At 39.6% G+C, this 11750-nt stretch overlaps 1 protein-coding gene and 1 pseudogene across 1 annotated transcript; both read left to right on the plus strand.

The window, feature by feature from the left end:
- Positions 1–5391: 5391 nt before the first annotated feature.
- Positions 5392–6848, plus strand: LOC141167598 (olfactory receptor 6F1-like). Its single transcript, XM_073654987.1, has 3 exons — positions 5392–6242; positions 6574–6654; positions 6764–6848. Exons 1-3 carry the CDS (start codon positions 5392–5394, stop codon positions 6846–6848), a joined length of 1017 nt encoding a protein of 338 aa, XP_073511088.1.
- A 185-nt stretch (positions 6849–7033) lies between these two features.
- LOC141167599 (olfactory receptor 287-like) lies at positions 7034–7810 on the plus strand (annotated as a pseudogene).
- The last annotated feature ends 3940 nt before the right edge of the window (positions 7811–11750 follow it).

Consider the following 11750-nt stretch of genomic DNA (forward strand, 5'->3'; position numbering starts at 1 on the left):
TGACAGTTAGGGTGATTAATGAGTGGAACAGGCTGCCACGAGAGGTGGTGAGTTCTCCTTCAATGGACGTCTTCAAACAGAGGCTGGACAGACATCTGTCTGAGATGATCTAGTGAATCCTGCTTTGAGCAGGGGGTTGGACCAGATGACCCAGGAGGTCCCTTCCAACTCTACCATTCTATGATTCTATGATTCTATATTCATTTCTGTTTTTTTGATTAAGGGGTCTTTTAGCTTTATTCAGAATGTAATCAGAATAGCCGCATCTGCGAAAACGTGAATTTATATTCGTGCATTCGGCTATATACTCTACTTGTTTTCAAGTGTACGTCACCTTCTGGCTCTTACAAATTTACCTACTGGAAAATTACATATAATGTGTCTAGGATGACAACTGGTGGCAAACAGAAGAGAATTTCCGGCAGTGGGTTACCTGTATAGCTCACATTTGACATCAGAATTATACGGATCATCTTGTAATAAAACATCAAGGAAAGAGATTTTGGAAGTTTTGTACATTACAAAGGAATCTGATGTTATTGGAATTATTATTGATATATTCAATGAATCCAGGTACCGATGCAGCACAGCCAGGCTAAATGACAAGGACGTCGTCTATGAAGCGTCGGTACAATAGAATGTCAGACAAAAAAGGATTAGACACATTATAAATGAATTTTCCTTACCACCAATTCATAAAGACATTAGGCAGAGATGATGAAACTTGGTTCCCATCGAGCAGTACGGACATTGTAAAAAATACTCCCAAGAAAAGAAAAATACTGAGTAACTGGTAGTACATATTCCTATTTGGTTATCAGAGGAGGTTATCCTCCTCTATGGTCTACCTGCTAACACTCTCGCACCTCTCCAGTCTGGCCTTAACTCTGCTGCCAGACTAGTTCATCTCTTGTCTCACTACTCCTCCGCTTCTCCCCTTTGCCAATTCCCCAGTGTATCCAGTTCAAACTACTAACACTGACCTACAAAGCCATCCATAACCTTTCTCCTCCTTACATCTCTGAACCAATATGCCGATATCTTCCCTCACACAATCTCCAGTCCTGCCAAGACCTCCTTCTCTCCTCCACACTTATCGTTCCTCGCTCAATCGCCTCCAAGACTTCTCCTGAATATCCCCCATCCTCGGGAATTCTGTGCCCCAACACGTCTGATTATCTGCCACATTCGGATCCTTCAGACACAACTTGAAAACCCACCTTTTCAAGAAAGCTTACAGCCTGCCATGACCCCGCTACCTTCTCAACACCACTGGAGCTGCTGCTGCTGCTTTACCAACACCGGACCTGCACCCCACCAACACCGAAGCTGCTCCAATCCCCCACCTACTGTCTCCTTCCCCACCCTCCTGTAGAATGTAAGCCTGCAGGGGCAGGGACCTCTTCCCTCTGTACCAGTCTATCATTGTTAATTAATTTACTGTAAGTGATATTTGTATTTTGTATGAAACCCTTTTCTCATGTACAGCACCATGGAATCAATGGTGATATATAAACAAATAATTATAGGAGTAATTTGAATATTTTGACATTTGATCAGACACTGCAAGTCATGTGGAATTGCTGTGTATAATGAATTGACATCACACGTTATCCATGAGTACTCCTTGGACCATTTCATACTATTTATGATGTTGATAATATATTTGCTATCATGAATGGAGCTGGGTGAAATCTGTACTAGTGGTTGGAGTCTCTCAACAAGCCATTCACACAAGATCTCTGACAGTGAGCCAATGTCCGACACTATTGGCCTGAGCTGAGGTGGGAATATTTCCTTGCGGATTTTGGGTAATGCATTAAAAAGTAGAATCTGAGGATAAGATTAAGGTATTGAGCCTGTTTAATGTTTATTACTCCTAGATCCATTCCTTCCTGCAAAAGTTGAGTTAATTTCATTTTTATATGATTTGTAGGATCGCTTGTCGATGTGCGATAAACATTAACATCCTGTAGCATACTCAAGATTTCTCCTTTCATGAAGACCCTAATCTAAAGGTACAATTGAACAACCCTTATCAATTTTTTTATCACTAGGTTTTCATTCATATGAGAAAAACCTCGGCACTCAGAACAGTTATTTTGTAATAAGAAAATTTTATAATCCATTCCAGGAAAACAACAAACGTTTCGGCCAATTTGGCTTTCATCAGTGTAATTCGACCGCTGAAGAAATCAGGAATGCAGGGGTTGAGGGATGCAGTGTCTCTAGTGGGGAGGGTCACACGGACCTGTAACACTCAAGATAAGGGAGTGTGGGGCTAGAACGCGATGTCAACCGCTTTTTCGGGTTTCCGCCCCCCAGGCAGACACCTGAAGAAGTGGTGGACACCGTTTTTTTATGTAGAACGTTCAATTCCTCTTCAACAATGTGCTAAAATTCATCCAGACTGGGCACCGTTTTAGAAAAAGATTGGTCCTCTAATGTTAATTTCTGTCCAGACTAAACTCAAATGGATATGGTAGAAACCACCATCAAAGAAATTGAAAATTGGTTGACTGAGCACACTCAGAATATTATATAGCCTCAAAAAAAAAAGAATTAATGAGAATCTAAGTAAATTGTATTACTTCTATTAAAAAGTCCAAATTTAAAAGGGACATACAAGACTATGAAAAAATTTTTACAACTGGCATCATTAAAATTGAGGTACAGAAAGTCCTAAATCCATATTAAAAACCAATAGAAAAATGGGATTCAAACACCACCCAATAATCGAAGTGTAAGCTTCTCATCATCTGAATATGAATCAGCTGATGGTAATACTGATTTATATGACCACGACAATAAAGCATTGGAAACATCATCTACTTCAGCCATGAGGTCAAAAAACAGGATGGGCTTTGTACTATACAAAATGCAACTACAAAAAAAAGTCACCAACAGAAATGGAAGAAAACACCTGAAAACCACCGCACAATTATTCAAGAAGACAATGGAAATAAATATGGACAATGAGGATTTCACAAATTTGAATCTATCAGTAACAATTGTTGATCAAATTCAGATTTATGTTTTTAAAAAGGGATTAAACTTTGTACGAGACAAGAAAATTTGACGTTTTCCCGACACTATTGGACCAGAATAAATTTATGAAACGTTTGACAATGAAACATTTTTTACCAACTGAGGATGAACAGCATGCCAACAATGCCAGGATTCCAATAAATAATGAATTTGCAAATATGATGTTTCTAGAACATCTATCAATCATCATTTTTCAATCATTATCTGAGTTTGGACAAAAATGAATTACATTACAGCACCAATCGTTTTCTAAAAGATGGCCCTATCTAGATAGTTATCTTATTCATACCCGTAGCACCGTTATGGATGAATTTCAGCACATTGTTGAGGAGGAATTGAAGGTTCTGCTTAAAAAAAACATAATTTTTTATCAATCCTCACTAAATGTGAACAAGCAGCTTTAAAAACATTGCAAACGATTGAAAACCTAGTGATGAAAAATGTGGATAAGGTGGTTCGATTGTACCTTTAGATAAGGGTCTTCATGAAAGAGAAATCTTGAATATGCCACAGGATGTCAATGTTTATCGCACATCGACAAGTGATCCTACAAATCATATAAAAATGAGGAGAGAGGAAAAGAGGGAGAGATGCAATCACTGACTCATACAATCTAGCACAATGTGTAAAATGGTGACAGACGTTTTTGCACAAATCCAATCATTGTTCTCCGGGATCTGCGGATTTCAGGAAAAAATAATCAAATTCGAATCAGGTGAAATCAATTCGATCATCTCGATTCTCCAGTGAGTTTCCAGGTTTATCTATTCAATATGTAATTAATGTAACTTTTATACTTTTAATATCAGTTGCCAAACAACCTTCTTACTCTCATTAGCATCTCACTAATGTGGACTAAAACGAGTCACTTAATTGTGATAATCTGAATGAAGCCTTGTCTCATACACATGATGGAAACCACCAGAACCTGAGACTAAAACTAAATGAGCCAGTACCCTGTAGTAAGTAAGTAATTAGTAACAGTGCATGTAAATAACATAGGGGACTTAGTCAACATGTTTTCATCAAAAAAAGTAAAGGCCACCCTACCACGACACGGTGTACACAATCGGGATGGTACCTAACTCTTGTAGTTCACCTCACTATGAGTCAGCAGATGTTAAAATAGATAAGGACAGAGTAGGACTTGGGTTCCGACTCTTCAGCCACCTGCCAATGGAAAGCTTTAGAAGCAAAATCAACAGTCCAAAAAACTATAAGAGTTAGGTACCATCCAGATTGGGTTCACCTTGACGTGGTGGGATTACTTTTATGTTTTTTTTTATCAAAACAATGTTAACTTTGCCCCTATGTTATGTACATTGTACTATAACTATTTATTTACTTACTACAGGGTATTTGCTTATTTTGTTTTCATCATTATCATTTATTACTATTGTTTGTTTTGCTTGTTAAATGGCCACAGTGTGAATGTACACCTATGCATCGCACTTATACCAACATATGCTCTGGCTCAATTTTTTTGGTTTAGTATAATGGTAGCCATGTTTACTGCTTGAAGAGTCACAATTTATCTGGTCTTCATACTATATGACTGGATATTTTGTACAGAATATTATTGAACATTATTGAATTCATGTTATTTTATTTCTCCTATATATATAAAATATGTACATAGGCTTTGTATGCCAATCTTCCTTTAAACATTTTAAAGAGGTTATCCACTACTTTAACATTCATGGCTTATCCTAAGGATAGGTTCTCATTGTCTAAATGGTGGGGGTGTGACACTCAGCACCCATGGCAATCAGCTGTTCTCTGTGTCGGCAGCTGCAGTATCTGACCAATTACAGAACTGCATAGAAAAGTTCTGTCTACTGTATAGTGGCCACTGCCAGGTACTGCACATCTGCCCCCTCTTGATTTGAATAGGAGTAGGATGTGCAGGAGCCAAGAACTGCTGATCGGCATGGGTGGCGATAGCCGCACCCACGCCGATCAGACATGAATGACCTATCCTAAGAATAGACCATCAATGTTAAAGTAGTGGACAACCTCTAAGTAAATCAAAAGAAATTAATCAGAAGCGAGAATAGTTATTTTTGTGTCACAAGAATTCTGGCTTCGAAAATGGTTATTCTGTATGAAAAGTTTTCTTCTGGTAATCTTAGAAAATGTTTTGAATATTCTTGAGAAAGGAAAATCCATTAGTTGATGACCTTAAGAAACATAATGACTTGTATCTTTGTGTTTACAGAGTTTCATGTACGGTGAAGGATCTTCAAAAACATGGGACGGAACCAGACTGATGTGACGCAGTTCCACCTCCTTGGATTTTCTGAACTTCAAAGCCTTCAAATTCTTATGTTTTGGTGTCTAACAATGGTTTACACAACAACATTGGCTGGGAATACTCTCATCATTGGTTTAATACTCATTAGTCACCCCCTCCACTGTCCGATGTATTTCTTTCTCTCTCATCTCTCGGCCTGTGACATCTTAATCAGCACCAATGTGTTACCCAACACTCTAAAGGTTCTACTAAGCAGTGGCATCTACATTTCCATCCAGAGCTGCTTCACTCAGTTGTATTTCTTTGGGGCTTCAGCCATCGTAGAGTGTTGTCTTCTCACTGTGATGTCTTATGACCGGTATCTGGCCATTTGCAACCCTTTGCGCTACTCTTCCATTATGAACATTAGACTTCCTTATTTCTTGGCAGCATGGTCCTGGACCATGGGTCTTGTGGTGGCTTTGATAAATTACTGTTTTTTATTAGAAATTCAATTTTGTGGCTCAAACATCATTGACCATTTCTTTTGTGATTTGCCTCCTCTTTTGAAGATTTCATGTTCGGACTCATCGGTCATAGAGCTAGTAGTCTCCATACTGGCTATTGTCCTTGGAATCTTACAGTGTGTGTTTGTCATCATCAGCTATGTTTTCATCTTTAACTCTATCCTCAGGATATCCTCCTCGGCGGGAAGATGTAAAGCCTTCTCCACCTGTAGTTCACACTTGTCCGTTGTTTGCATATATTACGGATCACTCATCGCCATTAACATTGCTCCATCTCAGGACTATTCTTTCAATCTGAAGAAAGTTTTATCCTTGTTAAACACGGTGGTGACTCCATTATTTAACCCAATCATATACAGCCTGAGGAACAAGGACATACAGGAGGCAATTTTCCGTGTTATGTTTAGGAGAAATAGATTAAAAAACAAATGGCAGTGAGACAATAAATTGGTGTGGCCATAAGCTATGGCCTTTTTTACTATCTTTGTATTTATTTGCATGTTAGATTGTTTTATATTATGCTGCAATTGACATAATATTACAAATGAAGAAGGCCTTAGCTACAGGCTCATTTACTCTATCTGATAGAGATAACAAAATTAATTTGAGGCAATTCTAATTCATCTTCAATTTTAGTAAGTTTGCTCGCACCGGCAAATTCAAACTTTTCATTTCCCAAAAAGAACAAAAGCTTGTATCAGCTTGTAAAGCTATGAAGCTGATTCATTGGATCTTTTGTGGATCTCTGGGTCTGTTCATCTGTAGCCAGTGGATGGTTTTATTGCCTATAAAGCAGAGCTCGGATGCAGATTACGGATTTCGACTTTTCATGATGAACATATTTTGGTAATCAAATTAGAATCACATGAAATCAATTTGATCATCTCGATTCTCCTGTGAGTTTCCATGTTTATTCGATTCAATTTGCTCATTTTGTTTTTATCTTTGATTAAAGGAAGGAAAATCCATTAGTGGATGACCTTGAGAAAGAAAACATGATGACTTGTATCTTTGTGTTTACAGAGTTTCATGTATGGTGAAGGATTTTCAAAACATGGGCAAAAGCCAGACTGATGTGACGCAGTTCCACCTCCTTGGATTCTCTGAACTTCAAAGCCTTCAAATTCTTATGTTTTGGTGTCTAACAATGGTTTACACAACAACATTGGCTGGGAATACTCTCATCATTGGTTTAATACTCATTAGTCACCCCCTCCACTGTCCAATGTATTTCTTTCTCTCTCATCTCTCGGCCTGTGACATCTTAATCAGCACCAATGTGTTACCCAACACTCTAAAGGTTCTACTAAACAATGGCATCTACATTTCCATCCAGAGCTGCTTCACTCAGTTGTATTTCTTTGGGGCTTCAGCCATTGTAGAGTGTTGTGTTCTCACTGTGATGTCCTATGACCGGTTTCTGATCATTTGTAACCCTTTGCGCTACTCTTCCATCATGAACGTTAGACTTCTTTATTTCTTGGCAACTTGGTCCTGGACCATGGGTCTTGGGGTGGCTTTGATAACTTACTGTCTTTTATTAGAAAGTCAGTTTTGCAATTCCGACACGATTGACCATTTCTTTTGTGATTTGCCTCCTCTGTTGAAGATTTCATGTTCGGACTCATCAGTCATTGAGCTAGTAGTGTCTCTTGTAGCCATTATTATTGCGCTTTAACAGTGTGTGTTTGTCATCATCAGCTATGTTTTCATCTTTAACTCTATCCTCAGGATATCCTCCACAGTGGGAAGAAGTAAAGCCTTCTCCAACTGTAGTTCACACTTGTTCGTTGTTTGCATATATTACAGATCACTCATCGCCATTAACATTGCTCCATCTCAGGACTATTCTTTCAATCTGAAGAAAATTTTATAATTGTTAAACACGGTGGTGACTCCATTATTTAACCCAATCATATACAGCCTGAGGAACAAGGACATACAGGAGGCAATTTTCCATGTTATTTTTCAGGGAAAAAGTTTAAAGAACAAATGGCAGTGAGGCAATAAATTGGTGTGGCCATAAGCTATGGCATTTTTTACCATATTTGTTTTTATTTGCATGTTAGATTGTTTTATGTTATGCTGCAAATGACCTAATATTACATATGAAGTAGGCAGTAACTAAAGGTCCAATTAGACTATCTGATAGAGATAGCAAAATCAATTCAAGGCTATTCTAATTCATCTTTAACTTTAGTAAGTTTGCTCGACCCGGCAAATTCAAACTTTTGATTTTCCAAAAAGAACAAAAGCTTGTATCAGCCAGAGAGGCTAACACGATATTAGGCGTGGTTGCATGGGTTTCTCCATATTGTTTCTCATATTTCACATCACATGATATATCACAAAAAAGTAGGAGGGACTAGCCTGTTTAAAAGCCGAGGCAGAGAATGTTTTCAGATTCATAGTCACTAGTCAATTATCAGATTTATATTCCTAAAACAATTAGAAAACCTTGTATCATTTCCTTTTACATGTCATGAATACACTCTACTTTGTGTTGGTATCAAATAAAATGCAAATAAAATATATTTTTTATTGAGGGGGAGCGTGAAAAAATGTACAAAAGTTCACAGGATATGAAGACTGTCTCGAAACACAGTGCATATATCATATTTTTCTGCCTATTAAGCCTCCCTCACATGTATGTGTCTCCGATATGTATAACGTCCATTTTTATACGTACCGGAGACACCTACCCATTATAACCGATGGAGCTGTGCACATGTCTGTGTTTCCAAACAGACCACAAGCCTGTGTGACCCACACGTAGACATGTTTGTTTTTTTTCGTCAGCACACATGACAAGGGCCAATAAAAGTCTATGGGTCCATGTAAACACGTACAGCACATGGATCTCAACTGTGTATCGTCCGTGACACATTCTGGAATAGAATGCAGAATTGAAATTACAGACTTTTATATGATGAAGATGTGCAAAAAAAGAAATGGATAGATAATAAATAAATAATATATAGATAATAGATGTATATTAGATAGACAATAGATATATAGATAATATATACAGTTGTGCTCAAAAGTTTACATACCCCAGCAGAATTTTTGCTTTCTTGGCCTTGTTTCAGAGACTATGAATGATAACAAAAAACTTTTTCTCCACTCATGGTTATTGGTTTGGTGAAGCCATTCATTGTCAAACTACTGTGTTTTCTCTTTTTAAATCTTAATGACAAACCAAAAACATCCAAATGACCCTGATAAAAGTTCACATACCCTGGTGATTTTGGCCTGATAGCATGCACAGAATTTGACACAAATGGGTTTGCTTTGACCTGTTTGCTTGTAATCAGTGTGTGTGGATAAAAGCTGAGTGAGTTTCTGGGATCCAGGCAGACTCTTACATCTTTCATCCAGCCACTGATGTTTCTGGATTGTGAGTCATGGGGAAAGCAAAAGAATTGTCAACAGATCTATGGCAAAAAAATATCCAAGGAATTGATAATCCCAGTTAGTAGTGTTCAAACTGTGATTAACAAATGGAAAATCAGGGGATCTGTAAAAACCAATTCACGGTCAGGTAGAACAACAGGAATTTCGGTCACAACTGCCAGGAAAATTGTTCAGGATGGAAAGAAAAACCAACAAATAACATCAGCTGAAATTCAGGACTCTCTGAAAACTAGCGATGTGGCTGTTTCAAGAAGCGCAATAAGGAGGCATTTGAAGAAAAATGGGCTGCATGGTCGAGTCACCAGATGACCGCCATTACTGCGCAAATGCAGCAAAGTATTTTGCCTAAAATATGCCAAACAGGACAGAGACTAGCCTCAAAACTTCTGGAATAAGGTAATTTGGAGTTATGAGACTAAATTTTAACTTTTTGGCCACAACCATAAACGTTACATTTGGAGAGAGGTCAACAAGGCCTATGATGAATGGAACACCATTTCTACTGTACAGTACGGAGGTGGATCGCTGATGTTTTGGGGATGTGTGAGCTACAAAGGCACAGGAAACTTGGTAAAAGTTGAAGGAAAGATGAATGCAGCATGTTATCAACAAATACTGGAGGCAAATTTGTACTCATCAGCCCGGAAGCTGCGCATGGGACGTACTTGGACGTTCCAACATGACTACGATCCAAAACACAAGGCCAAGTCGACCTGTCCTTGGCTACAGCCGAACAAAGTGAAGGTTTTAGAGTGGCCATCTCAGTCTACTGACCTCAATATCATTGAGCCACTCTGGGGAGATCTCAAGCGCGGAGTTCATGCTAGACAGCCCAGGAATTTCCAGGAACTGGAGGCTTTTTGAAAAGAAGAATGGGCAGCTTTACCATCTGAGAAAATAAAGAACCTCACCCACAACTACCACCAAAGACATAGAGGGGGCAATACACCGTATTAAGAACAGCGGTATGTGATCTTTTGATCAGGGTCATTTGGATGTTTTTGGTTATCATTAAGATTTAAAAAGAGAAAACACAGTAGTTTGACAATAAATGGTTTCACTCAACCAATAACCATGAATGGAGGAAAAGTTTTTTTGTTATCATTCATATTCTCTGAAACAAGGCCAAGAAAGCAAAAATTCTGCCGGAGTATGAAAACTTTTGAGCACAACTGTAGATAATAGATAGATATATACAGATAATATATACACTGCCCAAAAAAATAAAGGGAACACTTCAACAACAGAATCTAACTCCAAGTAGAACAAACTTCTGTGAAATCAAACTGTCCACTTAGGAAGCAACACTGATTGACAATCAATTTCACATGCTGTTGTGCAAATGGAATAGACAATAGATGGAAATTATTGTAAATTATCAAGACACCCTCAATAAAGGAGTGGTTCTTCAGGTGGGGACCACAGACCACATCTCAGTACCAATGCTTTCTGGCTGATGTTTTGGTCACTTTTGAATGTTGGTTGTGCTTTCACACTCGTGGTAGCATGAGATGGACTCTACAACCCACAGAAGTAGCTCAAGTAGCGCAGCTCTTCCAGGATGGCACATCAATGCGAGCTGTGGCAAGAAGGTTTGCTGTGTCTGTCAGCGTAGTGTCCAGAGGCTGGAGACGCTACCAGGAGACAGGCCAGTACACCAGGAGACGTGGAGGGGGCCATAGGAGGGCAACAACCCAGGAACAGGATCGTTACCTCCGCCTTTGTGCAAGGAGGAACAGGAAGAGCACTGCCAGAGCCCTGCAAAATGACCTCCAGCAGGCCACAAATGTGCCTGTGTCTGCACAAACGGTTAGAAACTGACTCCATGAGGGTGGTATGAGGGCCTGATGTCCACAGATGAGGGTTGTGCTAACAGCCCAAAACCGTGCAGGACACTTGGCATTTGCCACAGAGCACCAGGGTAGGCAAAGTCGCCACTGGCGCCCTTTTCTCTTCACAGCTAAAAGCAGGTTCACACTGAGCACATGTGACAGACGTGACAGAGTCTGGAGATGCCGTGGAGAGCGATCTGCTGCCTGCAACATCCTTCAGAATGACCGGATTGGCAGTGGGTCAGTAATGTTGTGGGGCGGCTTTTCTTTGGAGGGCCATAAAGCCCTCCATGTGCACGCCAGAGGTACCCTGACTGCCATTAGGTAGTGAGATGAGATCCTCAGACCCCTTTTGATACCATATGCTGGTGCGGTTGGCCCTGGGTTCCTCCTAATAAAGGACAATGCCAGACCTCATGTGGCTGGAGTGTGTCAGCAGTTCCTGAATGAAGGAATTGAAGCTATGGACCGGCCCACCCATTCCCCTGACCTGAATCCGATTTAGCACATCTGGGACATCATGTCTCGCTCCATCCACCAACGTCACGTTGCACCACAGACTGTCCAGGAGTTGGCGGATGCTTTAGTCCAATTCTGGGAGGAGATCCCACAGGAGACTATCTGCAACCTCATCAGGAGCGCTGTAGGGAGGTGATACAGGGACGTGGAGGCCACACACAATACTGAGCCTCATTT

Source organism: Phyllobates terribilis, unplaced genomic scaffold, assembly GCF_046119375.1.
Source record: "Phyllobates terribilis strain yellow unplaced genomic scaffold, ASM4611937v1 Scaffold_11__3_contigs__length_659146591, whole genome shotgun sequence".
Taxonomy (NCBI): Eukaryota; Metazoa; Chordata; class Amphibia; order Anura; family Dendrobatidae; genus Phyllobates; species Phyllobates terribilis.

Coding starts and splice junctions, on each gene's coding strand:
- LOC141167598 (XM_073654987.1), top strand. CDS start 5,392: ATGGTTTACACAACAACATTGGCTGGGAATACTCTCATCATTGGTTTA. Junction 6,243..6,573: donor AGATTAAAAAACAAATGGCA/GTGAGACAATAA, acceptor GTTCATCTGTAG/CCAGTGGATGGTTTTATTGC. Junction 6,655..6,763: donor TTCATGATGAACATATTTTG/GTAATCAAATTA, acceptor CTTTGATTAAAG/GAAGGAAAATCCATTAGTGG.